Source organism: Squalius cephalus (assembly GCF_949319135.1).
Source record: "Squalius cephalus genome assembly, chromosome: 7".
In the NCBI taxonomy this organism is placed as follows: Eukaryota; Metazoa; Chordata; class Actinopteri; order Cypriniformes; family Leuciscidae; genus Squalius; species Squalius cephalus.
In genome coordinates this window covers 22,055,245-22,078,470 of record NC_137128.1, presented here as the reverse complement: position 1 = coordinate 22,078,470, position 23,226 = coordinate 22,055,245, and the positions used below count along the sequence as shown (strand labels likewise).

General features: G+C 37.0%; 1 protein-coding gene across 1 annotated transcript; it reads right to left on the bottom strand.

Annotated features, from left to right (window-relative positions):
* Positions 1-2,294: 2,294 nt before the first annotated feature.
* scinlb (scinderin like b) lies at positions 2,295-20,320 on the bottom strand. The gene is made up of 17 exons (XM_079876395.1): positions 20,215-20,320; positions 18,414-18,599; positions 14,774-14,928; positions 12,836-12,997; positions 11,760-11,909; positions 11,225-11,314; positions 10,321-10,453; positions 9,845-9,933; positions 8,496-8,711; positions 7,395-7,528; positions 7,198-7,288; positions 5,321-5,491; positions 5,067-5,241; positions 4,588-4,703; positions 4,408-4,485; positions 3,864-3,924; positions 2,295-3,012 (listed from the first exon to the last, which is right to left on the bottom strand). Exons 2-17 carry the CDS (start codon positions 18,592-18,594, stop codon positions 2,852-2,854), a joined length of 2,163 nt encoding a protein of 720 aa, XP_079732521.1. The 5' UTR covers positions 18,595-18,599; positions 20,215-20,320; the 3' UTR covers positions 2,295-2,851.
* Between the last annotated feature and the right edge of the window lie 2,906 nt (positions 20,321-23,226).

The following is a 23,226-nucleotide window of genomic DNA, read 5'->3' as shown; positions in this document are numbered from 1 at the left end:
CAACATTATATGGGTGTTATTTAACCGTTTCAAATTCAGACTACTCGTTTTTAATTGTGTTGCCCTTTCAGTTTTTCATAGAGCCTGAATCCTTAGCTGTCAGCATGTGAGAACGTAAAGGTAACATTTTAAAATCAAATGACAACCTCTGTAAAACGTTCTCAGGTCTTGAACATGACGGTTGATTGATCACCGTTTTCCACGATATTACTAAAGAAGAAGCTTGCATTGTTTTCTAGCACTGTCCAGTGCCAGCTCTGGGGTTTTTGGGTCAGCTGGCAGCAGCTATATGTTGAGTTAAGCGATGTATTATCTCTCCTGGCCACTACATGAACACATTTTCAAACGTGGATACAGAGAGAGCTGTAGATCTCAAGAGGATGACACAAGATAACTTCAGTTCAGGACAGTCATCATATATCCACCTATGATTCTTAGGACATCCCTCAGCTGCTGTAAAAATGTGTTCAAAACTTGCATGTGAATCATGATAGCGATTTCAGATAAGTTTGTGGCAAACATGGCTTTTTAGGGACGATAGGTTGTCTAGAGAAAACAGGTAGCCTAGTTACCCAGCTTCTTGGCAAAAGAGAACAGCGTCATTGAATAGTATGATCTAGACTAGACCAACGCCTATGACTCATGTGACTTAATGCTATGATCCTGTTTAAAGTCTAACTGAGGAGGAGTATAACAGATAAACACATAAGTCTGTCATTGTGATACAAATTGAAATGAATGTTGTAATAAAATGATATTGTGGTAAATCAATTATTCATAGACTACTATTTAAAACTTTTGGGGTAGGTAAGGTTTTTAAATATTTTAGAAAAAAGCCTCTTATTCTCATCAAGACTGCATTTATTTGATTGAAAATTCATTGAAAACAGTAATATTGTGAAATATTCTTAAAATAGAAAACAACTGTTCCTAACTAGGTATGGGTAGATTAGATTGTAAGCAAACAATAAGTTTTCATTATCAATGTGTTGGATGCAGGAGAAATGGGCAGGAATAAAAATTCCTGAGTGACTTTGACTAGGCCCAAATTGTTAAAGCAATGCAACTGGGTCAGAGTATGTCTGAAATGGCAAGGCTTGTGTGCTGCTCCCAGTCAGTAGTGGTGCCAATTTACAAACAGTGTCCGTGGAGGGACAAACCACAAACCAGCGATAGGGTGTTGGGCGCTCAAGGCTCATCCAGGTCATCCAATGCTCATCCAGGCTCAGACCAGACAGGATACAAGAGGGAAACAAAGTCTATCCCGTCTGGTCTGAGCCAACAGAAGGTTTAGTTTGACACAAGTTGCACAAAATTGTAATGATGGTTATGGGAGGAATGTGTCACAACATACTCTGCTGTGTATGATGACCCCTGTCCACCATTGAAAGCTCCTACAGTGGATGAACGTCAGAATTGGAGCAGTGGAGGAAGGTCGGCTGGTCCGATGAGTCCCTTTCTTTTACATCACGTGGACAGCCATGTATGTATGCACCGTTTACCAGAGGAAGTAATGGCACCAGGATGCACTGTGGGACGAGGACAAGCCGGTGGAGGGAGTGTGATGCTCTGGGCAATGTTCTGCTGGGAAACCCTGGATCTGGCCATTCATGTGGACGTTAATTTGACACGTGCCACTTACCTAAACATTGTTGCAGAACAGGTACACCCCTTCATGACAATGTTCCCTGGTGGAAGTGGTCTCTTTCAGCAGGATCATGCACACATTGTTCAGGAATGGTTTGAGGAACATGATGAAGAGTTCAAGGTGTTGCCCTGGCATCCAAATTCTCCAGATCTCAATCCATTTGAGCATCTCTAGGATTTGCTGGACCAACAAGTTTGATCCATGGCAGCTCCACCTCGCAACCTACAGGACTTAAAGATCTGCTGCTAATGTCTTGGTGTCAGATACCACAGGACAATTTCAGGGCTCTTGTAGGGTTCATGCTTTGGTGGGTCGGCTCTGTTTTGGCAGCACAAGGAGGACCAAGAGCATATTAGGCAGGTGGTCATAATGTTTTGGCTCATCAATGTATATTATGGTTATTAAAATGTTGAATTTGTATGTCCATGTCATATGCAGTAAATCTACAGTATAGCAAATTAATCTTCCCAAAATTTATTAAAGTTGAACTCAACAACAAAGAACAAGCTGAAAATATATCAATGGCTTTTGTGTAAAAAACAATTCAAAGAATTTTGCCACACATTTTTATAACATGTTGACACGTTAGGAGGTCATAATGGCAGTGTCAATCTGAAATAAATAGTCTAAAGACTTTCAACAAAAAATAACAAGGGTAAAATAGGGTAACTCTAATCCACTATTATGAGTGCTAATCGTTTTGGTGGGTTTCCTTCTTTTATGGCAGCTGGTTCTGGTTGAACATAGCTAAACATCCACTAAAACCATTTTACTAGACTAGGTTCAATAATACTAGATCTGTAACTCTGAAATCTGACAGTCTTAAAGGTGCACTAGGTAATTTTAACTGTAATTTTAAAGTGGTACTAAATAAGCTTTTTAATTTTACATGGATTGGGTTGCCTTATGAGAACAGACATGTTGAGATCACATGACCAGCCTTTTGCTCACTGAATAAATGAATTATGGCTGACTGTGATCAGAGCATTTCTACAATGGCATCTGTAACTAGAAACTAGTTACAGTCCAAGGCCACTGCTATGCTGGGTAACACAATGTAAACCAAACAAATTGCCAAGTGCACCTTTAAGTGAGATGGGCATTTTTACAGTCTTTAAATTTTGTAAAATCTGGGAAAGTTGCAATTCATGGCACAGGAACAGGAAGTGCTTGTATTAAAAAAAAGAGGAAACGGTTCTGGATTTAAAAGGAAGATCGGATTCTCTCCAGAGCGTCAGTGTCCCACATTTTAGCGTCCCAAGCCTGGAACCAGCCCGTGAAGGTTGGGGGCTCGGCCCCCTGCTTTATGGTTGTGATGGGCAGCCCACGACGTCCAGAAGGATCAGTGTCCACATAATCCTTAGCTATAGACAGAGAACATCATTTTAGGCTCAAAACTGGTTTAACAGAACATGGAGTGCTGCAGGAATCATGTCTTTTTTTAAAGCCAACCCAGAAGTCAGCATCATCCTGGTTCTCTCCATTGGCTTTTTTGATTATTGCAGAAAATAAGCTCTGTTATCAACAAAAGATTATCATTCTTAAAAGGTTTGTTCATTAAGGTAACTTAAACACTTTCATTTTCACAATAAGTAAAAGCTTAAAAAATTATAACCCGGTTTCACAGACAAAGCTTAAGACTAAAATGCATGTTTGAGCTGTTTTAACTGAAAGCTACTTGCACTGACATATCTTAAAATATGTCAGTGCCATTGTTTTGTCTCAAGATGCACATCGGTAATGTTTTTTCTAAGGCACGTTTATAAAAGAGACTTAAATGTCCTAATTAAACTAAGGCCTAATCCTGGCTTAATCTAAGACATGTCTGTGATGAGTGAGGTATTACAGCTGTATTTTATGCAGTAGAAAAAAAACGTGAAAATATGTTGAGCTTGTGTTCACCACAGACCTTATTTCAGATATTTAACCAAAATCTTATTTAAAAACAAAAACTGACTGACTTCAGGACAATGGAACCACAAGTTCAAACATGCTGACTTGTTTTTGGGTTTTGGAATCACTCCTGCATCACTCTATTAATAGAACACACTGATGAGTGGAACATGACTGGAATTCTGTGTTGAGCAATCAGCATCCAGGACCGGAAATATATGGTTTATGATGGAGGATAATGTGAGTGATTCTGCTCTAGCAAAGACAGAAGAGCGAAAACTCAATGTTTTATGAAAAATGATTTAGTAAACATGTCACTCACCTATTTTTGGTGACTCGGTTTTTTCGACCTCATTGGCTTCATTACCAATCCAAAGAAAGATCTAGAAAGAGCAGCAGTTCTTTAACATTACAGGCGTTAACTACATATTAAGACTTCAGATGCAAAAACCTTTAAGTCTGTTTGACATTTTTCTTGTAAATTAGCATTTTTCATTTTTATCATTTTTTAATTTTACTCTTATCAGTGCCATTTTTGAAAATAAGACATTTCAATAACTGACTAATAACCTTTTCATTGCCATTAAAGTGAAATTATTGAACCTAAAAATAGGAGCCTGACAAAAATTCTAATTCTAAAAAAAATATATATTTAACTCACAACTATGGTCATTTCTCAGCAATTTCTACTTAAAATATTTTAGAGGCTGACATAACTTAAAAAATATATATATTACAGAAATTTCATAACTTTTTAAGATGTTATTATTTTCTATGCCTTTTACATATCTAGAAATCACACTTCCCCACAAAAATCCCTTAAAGGCATTTACCCCACAAAATCCCCATTATATGCGTTAACTCACCTGATCCCAGGTGTCAAGCAACATGACATCATCGGTAGCCAAGTCTGACTGATTAAAGTCTCCAGGAACTTCCTCAACCTGAGAAAAAGCACAAGACAATCCATCCATGACATTATCATCACATTCACAAACTGTAGCTTTCCTCCAGCCAGCATGTGTGGTTCTGTGACTCTCACTTACCACAAGCCGGCCCGTCTTATTGGAGCATCCGAACAGACGTGGTGGTTTGACCATGTTTCTTAGAGTTGGAGATGTCTGGTATTCCTTCTTCCCGCCCAGAGCCGACCAGAATCCAGCTGGAGAGAGAGAAACATAAGAAAGGAGTTAAAGAGATAGTTCACCCAAAAATGTTAATTCTGTCATCATTTACTCACCCTCAAGTTGTTGAATGAGTTTCTTTCTTCTGTTAAATACAGAAGAAGACATTTTGAAGAATATGGACAACCAAACAGGCCCAAAGCCCCATTGACTCCCATAGTATGGGGGGGGGGGGGGGAATCAACTTTTTGGTTACCAACATTCTTTAAAATATATTTTGTGTTCAGCAGAAGAAATAAACTCATACAAGTTCGGAAAAACATGAGGGTGAGTAAATGATGACAAAATTTTCATTTTTGGGTGAACTGTCCCTTTAAGTGAAATCAACATGGCGGACTCACCTGGTTCTTTACCCTCGGCCACATCAGTGGATTTTTTGTCCAGCACACTCACGACATACTTAGCAGCGACCATTTCTTCATCGCTGGCACCTGCTCCTTTCCACACAAACACACAGTCTGGCGCTTTCAGCACAAACACGTCATTGGTGTTTAATTTGGATGCAGATGGTTCAACCTATAATGGAAGATAAATGCAGTGGTTAATGTGAAGCATATCATACTATATGTATGACAGTGTCCAGACTGTGACTGACCTCTACGGCGCGTGTGGCTCTAGAAGAGCTCTGTCGGATGTGGAAGAGGCGTGTGCTGCCTGCTTTGGTCTGGCCGTCCTTGCGGGACGTGCCTCCGCTGTGAATGATCATAGGTTTGCCTTTGAACAGACTCATCAGGTGAGGGGGTTCCTGACCCTGTGTCACTCGCACCTGAGCAATGTATTCAGATGGATAAAATCATTTCAGTATCTTTTTAATGATGGTACATGAGACTACAACTGATAAAAGTCACGACACACAAGAGTATTGTGGGATTACAAATTTGAGAATCTGTTTAAGATCTGCTGATCCTACATCCTTACACAACATCACAAGAAAAACTAAGGGGAAGTTCTTGTTCTTGTTCTCTCATTTATTGTAAGTCAAATGAGTCAGATTACCGAGACTCTCACATTTTGCCTTTAAACGCTCTTGGAGGCCCTGTCCCATCCTTTGAATAGTTATGCTGATTGGATAAGGACTGGTGACACACTAGAGTCTGGGGCGGGTTCCTATACCTGGATACTTCATTTGCATGCTTCGTTTAAGGTCGTCTCCCAGGTGCTTCATCTCCATTTCTAAGCACTGCCGACTAAAATTTATTTAAACTACGATGTATCATTGCCTTAGTTAGACTTGATGACTGCAGCAACCAACAGCTCGTGTTCTCAATAAAGAATCCTGCTGAAGATACAACCGAGTCTTTCCAACAGTATTATATTTAATGACTCTTCTGATTAAGATCGCACCCTGGTATTTACCATAAAAAATACAGCAAATAATTCCATGTTGGATTAGTATAGACCTTATTCACAGCAGCCATCTTTGATTGGGAATGAAAGCGAGGCTGTAAAGGATAGACTACACTACCGTTCAAAAGTTTTAGATCCAAATGATTTTTTAATGTTTTTAAAAGAAGTCTCTTCCGTTCACCAAGGCTGCATTCATTCGATCCGAAAACAATTCAAAACAAAAACATATAGCAAAAACAATTTAAAATAACTATTTTCAATATTTGAATATATTTTAAAATGTAATTTATTCCTGTGTTCAAAGCTGAATTTTCAGCATCATTACTCCGGTCTTCAGTGTCACATGATCATTCAGAAATGATTCTAATATGAGGATTTGCTCCTCAAGAAACATCGATTATTATTATCAATGTTGAAAACAGTAATGTACTGTAATGTTTTTCAGGATTTTTTGATGAATAGAATTTTTTTTTTTTTAAACAGCATTTATCAGAAAAAGAAAGCTACCGTCCTAAAATTTGGGATCAGTAAAAAAAAAAAAGAAAGGATGCCTTAAATTGACAATAAAGGCATTTAGAATAAACAGGTAAATGCTGTAAATAACTTTCTATTCATCAAAGAATCCAAAAAAAAAACCTAATTGTACATAACTGTTTTCAACATTGATAATAAAAATAAATATTTCTTCAGCAGCAAATCAGCATTAGAATGATTTCTGAAGGATCGTGTGACACTGAGGACTGGAGAAATTATCCTGAAAATTCAGCTCTGCCATCACAGGAATAAATTACATTTTAAAATATTAAAATAGAAAACAGTCATTTCAAACTGTAATGCTATTTTTCAATATACAATTTTTAAAATAAATGCAAATTAATCCTTTCTGAGCAAAAGAGACTTTCTTCAAAAACATCTTACCAACCCCTTTTAAACGAGAGTGTAGATCCTCAAGTAGGCCTGAATCTGATTGTATGGTTCTCTCTTATGTAGACTGCAGTGGAGACTATGCTGATCTAACATGTTAGCCAAAAACACTACTGTATCAGTGATAATAAGAATTGTTAGGGCATAATGTATTGGAACTCTTCACAATGCTGTTCTCTTCCACGAATGGATTATTCCCACCTGAACGGGAGCTCCTCCCATGGAGTCGTCCAGCTGGACAGTAAGGAAGGCAGAAGCTGCCAGCTCATCCTGAGTGCACTTCAGTCCCTGCCTGCAGCACAACGACACACACACACAATATGATGACACTTTGTTCATATGTCACAAACTATATAGATATTATAACACAAAACACTTTAAAGATGTTATGGACTGACCAGGTGTAGATGATATGCTGCTCTCTGCTTCCCTGTTTGTAAGTGTAGAGGATCAGGTAACAGTCTCCTCCAAAGAACTGACCGTAGGTAGAGGGTTCCACTGCGACACGGTCTCCTCCTTCCACACGCCAGATCTGATTCAGACAAACATGAGTGATTACAGAACATTGCCTTGAACTTGATCTCCCCTTTACACATATAATCAGCAACATTAAAACTCAAATGAAACTTGTCAAAACTTGTTTTTTTGTGACTAGCAAGGAACTTCAATATATAATATGGTTTAAATTGTATTATAAGAAGGATTACATCCTCACTGATGTAAGTGATGTGGAAAAGACAAAAAAATATAAATTCAAAATTATATGCATTTAAAATTGTATAAATTAAAATGCATATAATGGCTTGTAAGAAAAAAATATGGTTAGTAAATGTTTTAATAATTTATTAAAAAATGTAATTGGCCTGTGTACCAAAAAGTTAATTTGATACTATTTCAAATTAACAGCTTGCAAAGATCTTTGGGTGCCACTTTATTATTATTATAATTATTTAATTTTTTTTTGCTAGAATTTGTTCAAAGGTATGCCTATAGATCTAAAATTATAGCAGGCCTTAAACATATTGATTAACATTATTTAGACTATCATTCAAAAGATTGGGGTCGGAAAGATGTTTTCTATTATGCCTGACCAAGACTTTATTTGCATTTTATCAAAAACACAGTAAAACAGTAATATTGTGAAATATTAATACAATTTAAAAGAACTGTTTTCTATTTAAATATATTTTAAAATGTAATTTTTTTCATGTGATAAAAGCTGAATTTTCAGCATCATTACTCCAGTCTTCAGTCACATGATCTTTCAGAGATCATACTTATAATATTATGGAACCTGTGATACACTTTTTTTTTATTTTATTTTTTTTATGGAAATCTTTTCTAACTTTATAAATATATCTTTACTGTCACTTTTTAGCATTGTAATGCATCCTTGCTGAATAAAACTATTAATTATTTTAATTTTTTTAATCTTAACGACCCCAAACGTTTAAACATAAGTCAGTGTTAGAGAGTTTGATGACCAAAATGAAACTGACCTGGACTTTTCCAGAACCATCATCGACCATGTTGTGCTGGGCTGCCATGGCCTTGTTGCTATGGAGGCTGGAGGCATCGAAAGGAATCTGCTCCACACGGGCTATTTTGCCAATGGTGTAGGCCTTGGTAGGGCCAGTGGTTTGGTCCTTGTCCTTCCAGTTAGAGAAGAACTGCTTGAACAGGGTGGTCTCGCCCCCTGCAGGAAGCACCTGGATCTACAGCAGCAAGCATTAAAAGTACAGTATCAGTAATCCAAACATTAGCTCTTTAAATATACAGTACTAATGTAGTAAACATATCTTCAATCATATTTTATGCAAGATGTTATATGAAATCAGCAAACATATTAACCTTTGCGTATTCAGACATGTATTATTGTATCATATACATTGTTTCGAAATGCAAATTTTTACAAACCAGAAAATGTGTCAATATTAAAAGTGTTGGTAACACTTTACAATTAGGTTTCATTTGTTAATACTAGTTAACAACATTAGTTAACATGAGTGATACTTGTACAGTGTTTATAAATGTTAGTTAATGTTAAGTTCAAAATTTGCTAATACATTTTTTATGATCGAAATGTGTATCTGTCAACATTAGTTACTGCACCGTGAACTAACATGAACGTGAACACTTAAAAAGAATATATAAAAAGTAGGGCTGTGAAAAGATTAATCACGATTAATCGCATCCAAAATAAAGTTTGTGTTTACATAATATATGTGTTTGTACTTGGTATAATTATTTTGTATATATAAATACACACACATGCATGTATATATTTAAGAAATATTTGCATACATATACTGTATATATTTATATATAATTTATATTATATATAAGTATAATTTTTTATATATATAAATAACACAGTTTTTCTTAAATATATACATGCATGTGTGTGTATTTATATATACAAATTTAATTATACACAGTACACACACATATATTATTTAAACACAAACTTTTATTTTGGATGCGATTAATCGCGATTAATCTTTTCACAGCCCTAATAAAAAGTACACTCAACTTGGATGTTTAAGTCATTTCAACCTAAATTACATTCAACTGACTTAAAAAATAAGTTCAATCTCGTATAACTTTAAAAAAAAGTTGAAAATTGCGTAACTTATTTTTATGAGTTAAAGAAATGTAAAAAAAAAAATTCATAACTTATTGATCATATAATATTTTACAGTTTGACTATCAAAAGTAATAAATGCTGTAAAAAATATTTCTCATTGTTAGTTCATGTTAGTCAATGCAACTAATGTTAACAAATGAGACTTTACTGTAAAGTGTAACCAGTGTGTGTGTTTGTTTAAAATGCTCATTATGCATGTACCTGTGTTTTATTAGAGTAGTTCTTCTCTTTAACGAACTGCTCTGCTGATTTCATAGCCGCTTTGCGTTCAGATGTGTTTGCATTCGGTCCTGTCGGGAAAAGGAAGAACGAGTCATACGCTGAATGAAGCTCTGTTATCTTTATGAAAAATACGTGGCACATGTAAACAAAGGGCCCCTAGTGATCAGCAATGCATGCCAGAGTGGGGAAAACACACAAAGATGATATCAGTGTGACATATCTATAATAATACATAATAATGTTGGATAACATTAATTAATAGCCTGCATGGTCAGATGACATCAGATGAAAAGGAAAGTTGTTTCAGAGGCGGCTCAAGTTATTTCATTTGAATGAATTTGTTTTCTTTGGAACAATGTGCACCGAGGAATGATGCACAATAAGACTAGGAATGTGTATTAGAAAAGGAAAGAGGATCGAGTTGATTTTCAAGTTGTGCACATTGAGAGACACACCTTTCCATACAAACACATTCTTATCAACTCCGTTGTCCAGGATGTAGCACTCTTCGGGGGAGAGCATCTCCTGCTTGAACGGGCTGCTCTGAGCCACGACAGATGTTTTCATGGAGCCAGAGGCATCTGAGATCTACAATAACAATAGCAAACCACACGAACTGAGAAGAGATAAAGGTGTTGAACGCTTAAAAAACATAGCTAACGAGAAACGCAACGTTTTGTCCTTGCGCGAATGTTGTCGGAAGCATTTTAGGCTTTACAGCTGTCAGCCGTGTGACTGTAAAACGGTCCACATAAATAATTAAGAACTAAATACGTACCAATGAGCTCAAATATGAGTAGAGATAAGAGTCTTATAGTCTTACACTACACCCTAAAAGTATGTACTTTTTTTGTGAAGAAAAAGTACATGCTTTTGAGTGTGTGGCAGAAGAGTAGGCAAGCTTTGGCACTTATTTACATGCATCCTGTCACCGTTTAAACTGCCCTTTCAATCATATTCCACATTTCATTTCATTTGCTACTGTACTGAAGAGAAATGTAGTAGCACGTTGATCTGCCTGTTGTGGGTCTGTGTTAAAATAACGTTGCATTTTAAAAGTTAATGACCAAGCCTATCTTTATAAAAGTTCACAATGTTGTTCCAGATGAAATATAATGTGGATAACATTGAATAAATATGTTTTCCTCATACTGATTATTAATCACTCAAACCCCACTAGCTAAACTTCTCTACTCTACTTGTAGGGTACAACAACACTTCTTTAACACTTTTTAATTGTAGTTCTCATCATATCCTCGTCCAACACACAATGGGTTAATTCAGGTTAACACACTAATTCTAATTTCAAATACTATAGTTGCATGGATAGTATGCAAATTTGGACGCAGCATTTATTACCATGTACAATGCTCCCTTCTTCTTGTTGGAGGTGTCCACTTCCTCGTCGTCGGGAGTTGCAGGGGCGATGCTGGTTTTGGGCCCAAGAGCCTGCGGGAGGAAATACAGGATTAAAGCTCATATGGACACAGTGGGGCTTTATTTCTAACACTTATCTGATGCCAAGCGGACCCTATTCAACCCTGTGCTGAATGACCAGACAGCAGACTGAATATTTGGCATGCAAAACTCTTCCTTCTTCATTAAACACACGATGGATGCATTCTCATTAGCAAAATACACAAGCCAGAGCCAGAACACAAACAATCAAGCCATAGTGCCAAGTTTTACATCAGGCCTGGCTGATGGTGTCCATACCACAATATGTGGTCATTCAGCATCTATGGAAATTTAACAATGCATGAACTTAACCAGCAAACACAAACAAATCAAATGAGAACGATTTTGAAGTGGATTTCTACCCGTACTGTGGAGTAATTCAGATGGTGGTCAGGAAATTGTTACAGGAAAAGTTGAGTTGAAATCTTTCACTCACTTGAGTCAGAGCCTCTGGTTCAGCCCCGTCCTCCACCATGACCAGCTTGGCCCTGCCGTTCCTCTCATTGTCCCGGATATCGATGGCCAACTGGGAGGCCTTCAGACGCTCAAAACGATTGCAGCCACTCCCACACCACTGATAAATATCCTAGCAAAAAATGAGAGAAGTGTCTTAAAAATAACTCAAATCAACACTACCGTTCAAATGTTTGGGGGCAGTAAGATTTTATTTTTAAGACTGAAGACTGGAGTGTAGAATAAAATTACATTAAAAAAAATTCCAAATTGTAAACAGGTATTTTCAATTGTAAAATATTTCACCTGGGTGAGCATAAGATTTTTTTTTTCAACCCCAAAACTTTTGAACATTAGTGTACATAAAAAAAGCTAAATTATGTTTTTAACAATCCAATAACTATATTATTAGGGCTGTCACATAACTGTGACTGTCCTGTACATAAATTCCATATTTTCTCACCATCAGAGCAATACACAATTTGATAACAAAATGGAGTGACTGCGAGCCAGTAATAATAGTAATAGTTATAACTAGTGATAGTGAAAATAAAAATACAATATACCCCTATTATACTATTTTAAAGGATGTCTCCTACAATACGTTTAAAAAACAGTGTCTGAAACGGTTCAATCAATGATTCAGTCTCTCTAAACCCCTCCTTTCCATTAGCTACTCTGCTCTGATTGGTCAGATGGCTCAGTCTGTTGTGATTGGTTGACCGCTTACAGCACATGGGAAACTACATGCCTATTACCATATCTTCCTCAGAATCGATTCTTTCTTTTAGGAGTAACTTTTTTTGTTGTGAACTTTGATTTTTAAAACTTTTCAGACCTTTTACATTCACAAACAGCTAAATTACACATAGCATGAAAGATAATATTCAAAAAGTTTTTTTTTTCTTTGCAAAAATTGAGAAGTGAATTGCAGTTATGTTTTATTAATTACGAGCCATGTAATTAATTCCATTTGAATGTTTTCTATTGGCAGCTCTAATTGTTATAGGAAAGTATCTAAGTAAAATGAGTGGTCAGGTCAGGTTCGGATATCCATACCTTCCCCAGGTCTACAATAAAGCAGTCTCCTTGGTTGAAGCTGCTCCAGGACATCTCCACCTCAGTGGCTCTGATGGCCCTCCTGCCCTTGATGTGCAGCAGACGCTTCACATCCACATCATTGGTCAACACGTGATGGAAGCCGGACGCAACCCCACCTTGCTGAGGAGTCGAGAAAGACATCACATAAAACAACAATCAATCGATTGGACAACAATCAATCTGGTTTCAAAAGCGGACACTCAACTGAGACGGCCCTGCTCTCAGTAATTGAAGCTCTGAGACTGGCAAGAGCAGCCTCCAAATCCTCAGTTCTCATCCTGCTGGATCTGTCTGCTGCCTTTGACACAGTTAACCACCAGATCCTCCTGTCAATCCTAAAGACGAAGGGCATCTCGGGAACCGCACTCCAATGGTTCAAGTCATACCTCTCAGGTAGGTCCTTTAGGGTTTCGTGGAGGGGTGAGGTGTCTAAGACACAACATCTAGCTACTGGAGTGCCTCAGGGCTCAGTGCTTGGACCACTTCTCTTCTCCATCTACATGACATCACTAGGATCTGTGATTCAGAAACATGGTTTTTCCTATCACTGCTACGCTGATGACACACAACTCTACCTCTCATTCCAGCCCGACGATCCGACGGTAGCTGATCGTATCTCAGCCTGCCTGACAGACATTTCTGGCTGGATGAAGGACCACCACCTTCAACTAAACCTTGCGAAGACAGAGCTACTCGTGGTCCCGGCCAACCCAACACTTCACCACAACTTCACCATTCAGCTAGACTCGTCATCCATAACTCCATCTAGATCAGCCAGGAACCTTGGTGTGGTAATTGATGATCAATTGAACTTCACAGACCACATTGCAAGAACTGCCCGGTCATGTAGATTTGCCTTGTACAACATTAGGAGGATCAGACCCTTCCTATCAGAACATGCTACTCAACTCCTTGTCCAAGCGCTTGTTTTATCCAGACTTGACTATTGCAACGCTCTCCTGGCTGGTCTTCCAGCTTGCACAGTCAAACCTCTGCAACTGATCCAGAACGCCGCAGCTAGAGTGGTCTTTAACGAGCCGAAAAGGGCACATGTCACTCCTCTCCTCACAAAACTGCACTGGTTGCCAGTTGCCGCTCGCATCAAATTCAAGTCACTGACGTTTGCCTACAGAACAACCACTGGTTCTGCTCCCTTTTACTTTAACTCTTTACTTCAGACTTATGTGCCTTCCAGGAACTTGCGCTCTGCAAGTGAACGGCGTCTTGTGGTGCCATCTCAAAGAGGCACAAAATCTCTTTCTCGGACCTTTACCATGACTGTTCCCTGCTGGTGGAATGATCTGCCGAACTCAACCAGAGCGGCTGAGTCCATAGCCACTTTTAAGAAACGGCTGAAGACACTTCTTTTTCGACAGCACTTGATCCAGTAATACTAACACTTTCTCTCTACTACTCTATTCTGTTCTATTAAAAAAAAAAAAAAAAAAAAAAACAAAAAAAAATGCGTTTATTTAAACTGAGAAGGGTCATAGCACTTGCATTTTGTTGTCCTACTGCTAGTTTAACTGCTTCTATTGTTCTCATTTGTAAGTCGCTTTGGATAAAAGCGTCTGCTAAATGAATAAATGTAAATGTAAATGTAAATAAAACCGTACTAGTGGGATAACTGCCAAAACACAAGCAAAGAACTAAACGCAAACCACTCAGCAGAGTGCTTCTCAAAGAGCCAAGCAAACTTACTGAGCTCAACACATTGCTGAATATAATGGAAAGAATGTGGCATGACTAAACAGTAATGGATGTTTTAGAGCCATAATTGACTCAACCCTGGTGCTTCAACAAAGCAAAGCCAGCACTTTTGCACTCTCACTGCAAGTTAATGATGAACTCTGCTTCCGAGAAGGGCCATTTTCATTCATATAAAGCTGAGTTTACCTTATACTTGATGCCAGACTTGAAGTAGCCCAGGAAGGTGAGCGACTCGTTGTTTTGGACCTCGCGGAACTGAACGGGACCACCTCCGAGAAAGTCATCCAGCTGTGTGGAAAAGATAGCCGCAGCTCCACTTTCATCTTGAGAACACTCGTTCCCTGAAAGAGATGGGAATCATCACAGGAGAATTAGTGGAAGAGTTGTTAGTGCTTATTAATACAATCAAAAATACATTCAAATGCTAGTATTCACACATCCAATGACGTGAATACAATTTCTGTATTGAAATTCATTTTGATATTATTTGGGGGCAAATAATCCAAGACATTATAGGGTGATACAACTGTGCTGGTGTCATAATGAAGAGAAAATCCTCAATAAGAGAATGAAAGTTTTGAAAAGAAATACTTATAAAGTAGTTTTGCAAAATACAGTATATTATTCTAATTTGAATCTATTATTATTTATCAGAAAAAAATATTTTAACAAAACTGCTTCACTTATTAATATTTAAAACACTTTTGGTGCGACCAACAAACATGCAGAATGTGCAGGAAATAAGCATCATTTTGTCATTTTTGTTAGTTTTAGTTTTTTATTTACAGTTTTCTTACACTCATAGTTTAATATTTCTATTTGGTTTTATTTTTCAGTTTTATTTTTATTTTTAAAATTGTAAAATTTACAGTAAAATTTACTTTTTTAATTTTATTTTACTGCAGTTAGCTCCCATGGCAACATTTCTCATTTTCATTTAAGTTTTTCATTAGATATTTATATTTTATTTGAATTAATCTTTATTTTAATTTACTAGAACTCTGTCAACCCTGGTGTGTCAATAAGTCTTAAAATATTGAATAATTTGGCACCTTTTTGACAAGTCAAGGTTAGTTCAGGTTGTAAAATATCATGTGGTGCAGCTCCCAAAAAACGAATGACATTTATGAATTAATAATTCATGATATTTAAAAAAATGATTATTAATTTTTGACATTTATACATAGATTATTTTTGACATTTATTGAGTCATTAAATCATTAAATTAAGTTTTAAACTTAATTTAAACTTAATTTCTTCTGAACTTCTTTATCAAAAATATTATGATTCAACTCTGACCCAAAAGCAGCAAAAGACAGTGAAAACATGTTTCTAGGCCTCATTGGACGATTCTGTCAGTGAAAAAATGTTCTAAAACTTACAGGAACACTATAACTGCTCACTTACCAAGCAGCTCTAGCTATGTATCTGTTTTTGCTAAAATAAGAACCAAATGAAAACCCCAAAGAGGCCACATGGTGCACATTATGAGTTTTTCCACTCTGTGTCCTCGAATAAACCTTTTCTTCTCACACTAGATCAAGTCAAATGCCTGAGAACTTCTGTGGTTTGGAGCATGCCTTGAAAAAAACAACGGGTGCGTTTTTTCAAACCACTTCTTTTGAGTTTAAACCACTGGGCAGGACAAAAACTCACTGATCAGTCTGGAATTGAACAGTGTACCACATGAACCTAAGTGGGCTGAGCGCCAACTGCCAGACAAACAATTGAAGGCGCGTTGTAATCTGTGGAGGAGACTAAACCTCAAAGTGACTACCCTTCTAAGATATGACATCTGTACTTGTACAAATTTCTCCTCAGGGGTAGGAGGGATTGTCTAATGGGCAAAGCTCATGAGTCAGCATACTGCCTATGGGTTTTCATTTATAAGAACAATCTGAGCAGTTATTAGCTTTATTATAGCCTACTTAAAGGCAGGGTAGGTGATTTGTTCCAAAAACATTTCTTGTTGTGCTGGTTGAAAGTCTCTTCACATCCTGATTGCAATCACTCAGTTAAGTGGTCTAAATGTATTTATATGTATATCGTTTCAATGGTAACACTAAGCCAAAGCAGAATCAGCTTTTGTTTTAGTCAGAATCATTTGTTTAGAATCAGCAAGTGTTTTAGTGCTCCACTAAAAGTGTTTTTGAACAAACATTTTAGTAAATGATTTAATGACTCATTCATAAAGACAGTCATTGGGTCTCATTCACTCATACGTACGCACAAACATTTTCACAAACAAATCACAATTCACCAAAAACTTTTGCACTATACGAAAAAAATTAGAAAATGAAACCACATGAACGCAAAAAGCACTTGCTCTGTGACCTTATAATCATGTTTAGAAGTTATATTTCAGCTTAAACCGATTATATTATATTATATTGTATTATATTATTAATAAATAATAAAATTAATTTCATCTTAAATATATTTCATCATACTGTATACAGTGGAACATTAAGAAAAGCTGCGTTATAGCTTCGGCTGCAAGGTTTCTCTGAATAAAGCAGATTTGCGTGTATGTACAGCTGGCTAATGAGAGGTCTGTAATCTAGGTCGGGATAAAAAGTGTTTATTGTGTTTGAACTGGTTTTGAGTATGATACACTTGGCATTGCTTGAGGATCTGGAGGGAGCGCGTCTGAAGACAGCGGCATTTGTTTGAGAGTGTGATGAAAGGCTGTAAAGGAAAGGTTGGGCGAAAGGTATAAAGCCCTTATATGGAGATGTTTGAGCATGTTTTATGCAAATGAGTAACCTCGTGCACGCAGCCACTCATTTAGAAAACTCCGAATTTGTTGGCGCCGATAGCCTCGCGACATATAGCGCTGTTGCGCTTCGGGCGACCTGAGTTCGAATCACGGCTCGTGGACCTCTACCGATCCCTTCCCCTCTCTCTCCCACCTTGCTTCCTGTCCACTCTATATACTATCCTATCACAATAAAAAGTAAAAAATACTAATATTATATATATTTACATTAGAATAAGATTAAGAACAAATTCATGTGCGTACGAATGTGTTGTGAATTAGGCAGGAATTCTTTGTGAGAAGTTCTCCTGTGGGTACAAATACAAAATATTCCATGCAATTATTTATTAATGAAACCCATTGTTTCATTCCTGAATGAATCAGTGTTTTTAAGTTAACTGGTTGAATGAATGATTCAATGACTCATTCATAAAGACAGTCACTTGGTTCGTTTCTGCATGAATCAGTGTCGTTGAAACGACTGAATGAATGATTCAATGACTCATTAATAAAGACATTCACTTGCCGTCATCTGGCATACATGTACTGTCACATTAGCATGGAAAAAGGTCAAATTAGAAATGCATGAAGCTTAAACAGAAGTCACTTTCAAAATAAGCGACCTTCTATTGGTCAACGCCACAAATTCAGGTGACCAATTTGAATCCGTGGCGAAATCTGTGAAATCGCATTAAAAATTCCTAATCGCATCTCTGTTTCATTCCTATTGGAATGTATGGATTATTGTCTCAAAAATTCGCCAAGCAATGGTAAATGCATGTCACTGACAGAAATGATAAACAGCATTTCTTTGGAAAGACCGTCACACAACATACATTTCTAAAGAGCTAAACAAAGCAAACCAACACCCTCTTAAAAAATAAATTGAGACTAAAAAGATGACACACAAGCAACATCCTTCCCCATTTAAATCACCATGTGTGAGAAGATATATATTTTAATATAGTATATCCACTGGTAAAATGCATCAGCAACATTTGGCTCTGAGAAAATCCTGTTTCAGGAACCAATGATACTTCTAACTCGAACGCTAGGTGTGTCACTTACCCATCCACATGTGTATATAGTAGGAGGGGGCGGTGGTGGTGTACAGCAGGAGGTAGGCGTCACCCGTATAGAAGTTGCCATAGAGATTCTTAGGCACTGGCTTCAGGTCCATGTTCTCAATGCGCCATACCTGCAGACCAGGAGCCTTTCCTGCAGTCTCAAACTCCTTATGGGACACCATAGTGACTGGACAGGAAGCAAAAAATAAAAGGTTTGGGTCTCTTTTCAGAGCTTTACATCATACTGGGAAAATGAGAAACATCTAGTTTCACAACGGAGAGGAGAAGTAGACTTTAGAGAAATAAGAAGTATCTGTTCCCATGAGAAAGCCCTGGTTAGTGCCTGAGAACTATGTGAGGTCCAAATCTTCTTACATCTCTGATTCTGGAATCACCTCCCATAAAGCATGCAATCTGGCAAAGCATGGCGACTTTGTCTGCCTGCACAATTTATTAACATGCAAAAATGCAAAAGCAATAAACCATACATCACACCTCTGTGTCTGTGTGACAGGGTTGAGATAAGACCTTTGAAAAGAGGACCTTAGTCATTGTGTTGTTGACTACCTCAAACAGCTGATAAGGAAGAGAAATGCATGATCAAGGTGATAAACTTGACGTGGGTGCCAAGGAGGGAGGGAGTCAACATCCCTCAGCCAAACCAATCTAAACATTTAACAAGGTGTTTTGTATAATGGTGTAATCGGTAAATGATACATTCTGAATTCTTCAGTCAGATTGATTGCAAGTGGTTTTCATGCTAGTAGGCTATGAAATAAAACCCTCTATGCTAATGCAGGTCATTTACAGCTACCGCTAATGGGGTTTCTTTTGTCTCCATTTGAAAAAGTACACATTTAGGACATGATGATGAAGCACAAAAACCACAATACATGCAAATGTATGCTTTTACATATTCCCAATCCCTGCGGCTGATGTAAATGGTTCTCTCAGTAACTTCAATAGACCTTCTCCTTTCATTATTAGTTTGACCTGTTTTAATTATCAAATCAACATTTTTTTTTCTTATTCTCACCAAGACTGCATATTTGATCAAAAATACAGAAAACATTAATATTGGGAAATATTAGTACAATTTAAAATAACAATTTTCTATTTTAAAATGTAATTTATTCATGTGATGACAAAGCTGAATTTTCTGCATCATTACCCATTCTCACATGAATGGTACCGTGTCATTACTCCGTGTCACATGATCATTCATAAATCACTCAAATATGATGATTTGATGCTCAATAAATATTTCTGATTATTATCAATGTTGAAACAGTTCGTAATATTGTTGTGGAAACTGTGACAATTTGTTTTCTGGATTCTTTGATTAATAGAAAAAATAATTATGTATATTATTTATGCATTTTTATATATTATTATTTTGTAACATTATAAATGCATTTACTGAAGTGTAGCAGAACATGCATTTTAGATATTACAATGCAATATCATGTAGACATGTCATGACTTCAAATCCTGCAACTCTGCTGTACTTTACTGTATTCAAACAAAGCATGTCACTTTTCACAGACAAGAATCACTGTGCACTTTAACAAGCAACTACAGAAAACTGGACTTTGTCTCACAAAGGGGGAATCGTGACGTGCATTAAACCGCGTTCACATCTGGATAACATATTTCGCAAACTCCGAGTTACTAAGTGAATATGCACTGAGTAACATTTATGTATAATCAGCTGCATTGCCTGAGGGGGAGCAAATCACTATAGTCTTTATTATGCAGAAAGAGAGATATGACGTAAAAACAGAATAATGAAAACAACTTACGAGATTTGTGGCAGTCGCAGAAAGCTGTCAGTGCTCGAGAAAAGGCGATGTGTTGGTAGACAAAGTGTAGAATTTCTTTTTCCGAATCCGCGATTTAACTAGAGGGAGTGTCTGTGTGTAACAGGGGCGTGTTTGAATAGCCTACACGGGCAGGCTTCAGTTCCAACACAAGTGTCTTCAAACCTCATGTTAGGTGACTTACTAGACAGCATGTTTGGGCATTAGACTCTCGTGAATGCGCATATTAAAAAAATAATGCGTCTAAAAGGTATAACAAGCTCGCTAGGTTTTGACAAAGCCTACAAGCTCATTTTTCGTCTTTCAACATGTGATTCTAAAAACGTTTGTTTTGTGGAGATTTACTGACAAAAAGTAGTCATTATAGTATTTTTCAACACTGCCATTTACTAAAACAACTGTCAGTGCTTTTCCCCCATTTGCCACAAATTGTACCATTTTAGGTCAGGTAGGGCCTATATTATTTCCCCTGCATGCTACAGATAATAGCATTCACCTCCCTCAGGCTTTCACTGATCATCATTTCATCAAACTCAAGCCCAGCACAAACAGAACGTGGGTGTCACAAGTAGGCTATATGTTTGCCTAATGCAGGAAACATTAACCACACAAACAGGAAAGCAATGGCCACACAATACAAGAGCAACTGCAAGGACAAACACAGCTTACTCAAACACTATTAGCAAACTAAACACATTTACAGCTTCTGATACAGACTCCAGAAAATGTCTCTTAGACAAGGTCCTTGCAATTGGCAGACTAAAATCATATAATGTGAAATAAGAATCAGATGCTGCTTTTGTGGGTTGCCCATCACTGAAAAGGTGGAGTCTAGAAACTTAAAACTCCCCCACAAACATGTGCTTGCAATTAACCCCGAGACAGAAGAGGCCATTTAAAATGGCATCGGGTAGGCCTATATTACATATAAACTTGAGCGAGAGAAGAGCTGAAAATTACATTACAGAGGATGTAATTGTATTTTATACATTCTAAAGACATTTCATTGATTTCAACTCAAAGAAATCTGATTTACAGGCTCATATTTCTAGCTTTCTGAAGTAAAGCATGCATCTATAACACTGGTACTTGAACACAAATTTCTGTTTTTGCAAACAAAACAATGACAGCCAGCAAAATTACCATTTGGTGTTGAGACATAGTGTGGAAGTTTCACTGTTAACCTAATAACCACACAAAATGACAACTTTATTTGGTAACACGTTCTATGAAGCCTGTATTTATAATACGTTTTAAGTATATTCTAATAATGCCTTACAACCTTAATGAGTTGTACCATCTGATAAATAATCAAAACAACAGTTACAATACATTATAACACTTACCTATTTGTGGTTATAACTTCTAAGAGTACAATGCATTATAACACCAGATGAAGCCTGCATTTATAATGTATCATAAGAGTTTTCTAAATGTATTATTAAGCATACATAATGCCTTATAATGTGCTGTATCATCTCATGAATAATCATAATACTTACCTATTTAACTATTAATAGTGTATAGATGATTTATAACACATAATGAACAATTTTATCCACTTAAATTGTAATGGATTATATACCCCATATCTTGACATTAAGATCTTCACAGTATCATACTACATCTTATGAGTGGTCTTTTCTAAAAAGCTTTATAATGTGGTGCAAGCAGAGCTGAAGGAGAGCTTATGTTAAAGCCGAACTGTCAAGTTAAACAATCAACAGACTGATGGGGATCCAAAGAGCTCTCCGAACAGCAATGGATTTCCGGGATTAAACCGTAGCACAGTGTGATTAAACCACGCTGGAATGACAGTAACTCCTCAGCCTATGAAAATAAATGCGGTGGACATTTGGCCGAAATTGTGGGAGACAAATATGGTAATGTCAATAGTCAAACAAAGAGAGGGAATCACCAGAGACTGTTAGTGTCTCATGGAAACTGTTGCCATGACTGCCATTGGGGACCTCTCAATTGTGATGGTCACGTTAACAAGAGCAAAAGGCTGCAGAGAAGAGGTTTCAAAGACAAAGACAGTAATGACGGGCCCGTTATTGTAACTGGAACACTGGCATTGGCTGCCCTAACTGGACACCCATCAGACGGTCAGACTGTGGCCTAGTGGTTATTGCAAAGTCTCCGGAAAGAACAGTCCATGCTCACATGTTTGAGTCCGTAATTGTTATACATAAATGTAAGGTCTGTTTTAAAGTGGAAGAAGTGTTCAGGATGATAAAGCATGAAGAGCACAGCTTTGTTTGGAAAGTAAACTTTTCTACATCCTGTTTCTGATACAGTAGATATGTCTAATTCAATTATGACTCATATCCTCAAACACACTTTTATGAAGAAGTTAGCATGCTTTTAAAAAGAGTACTTGTTATGGAAATAATATACATTAAATGAAAAAGTAACTAATTACGTTACTTAGGAGTTTTTTTCATAGAAAGTATGTTACGTTACTTTTTCTCATCTGGGCTTGCTTGCTTGTTTTTGTAAAACAAACTGAGTGTACTTATTTAAAACATGATAAAAGTTTATTAAAATAGGATTTTAAATTTCAAGTAAAACTTTGGCAACACTTTATTTTAGTGTCCTGGTGTGATAACAGTAAATTGTACATAATTACAAGCAACTAACCTATTCCGAATCCTAACTTCACAGCAAGTACATGTTGTTCTGACTGTCAAACCTGTCGCGTGCCAAAAAACCAGATGCCCCGTTTTGAAAGAACTGAAAGTGTGTGTGGTTGCTGCTCTAAACACCACAGAAAGCTACATGCAACAAGATCAAAGTTTTATGCAGACAGAGGAACCAACTCCATCCTCTCTGTCTTTAAGATACACCTCGTACAGCCATTTAAACATTGTCATAACATTCTTTATAGATAAGACTACTAAATATGATGTTAAAGAAATTAGCTTAAGTATGAGGGGTTTACTGATGAGAGAGAATAGCGTGAGTGGACTGCTATAAATCACCAGTCTTTGA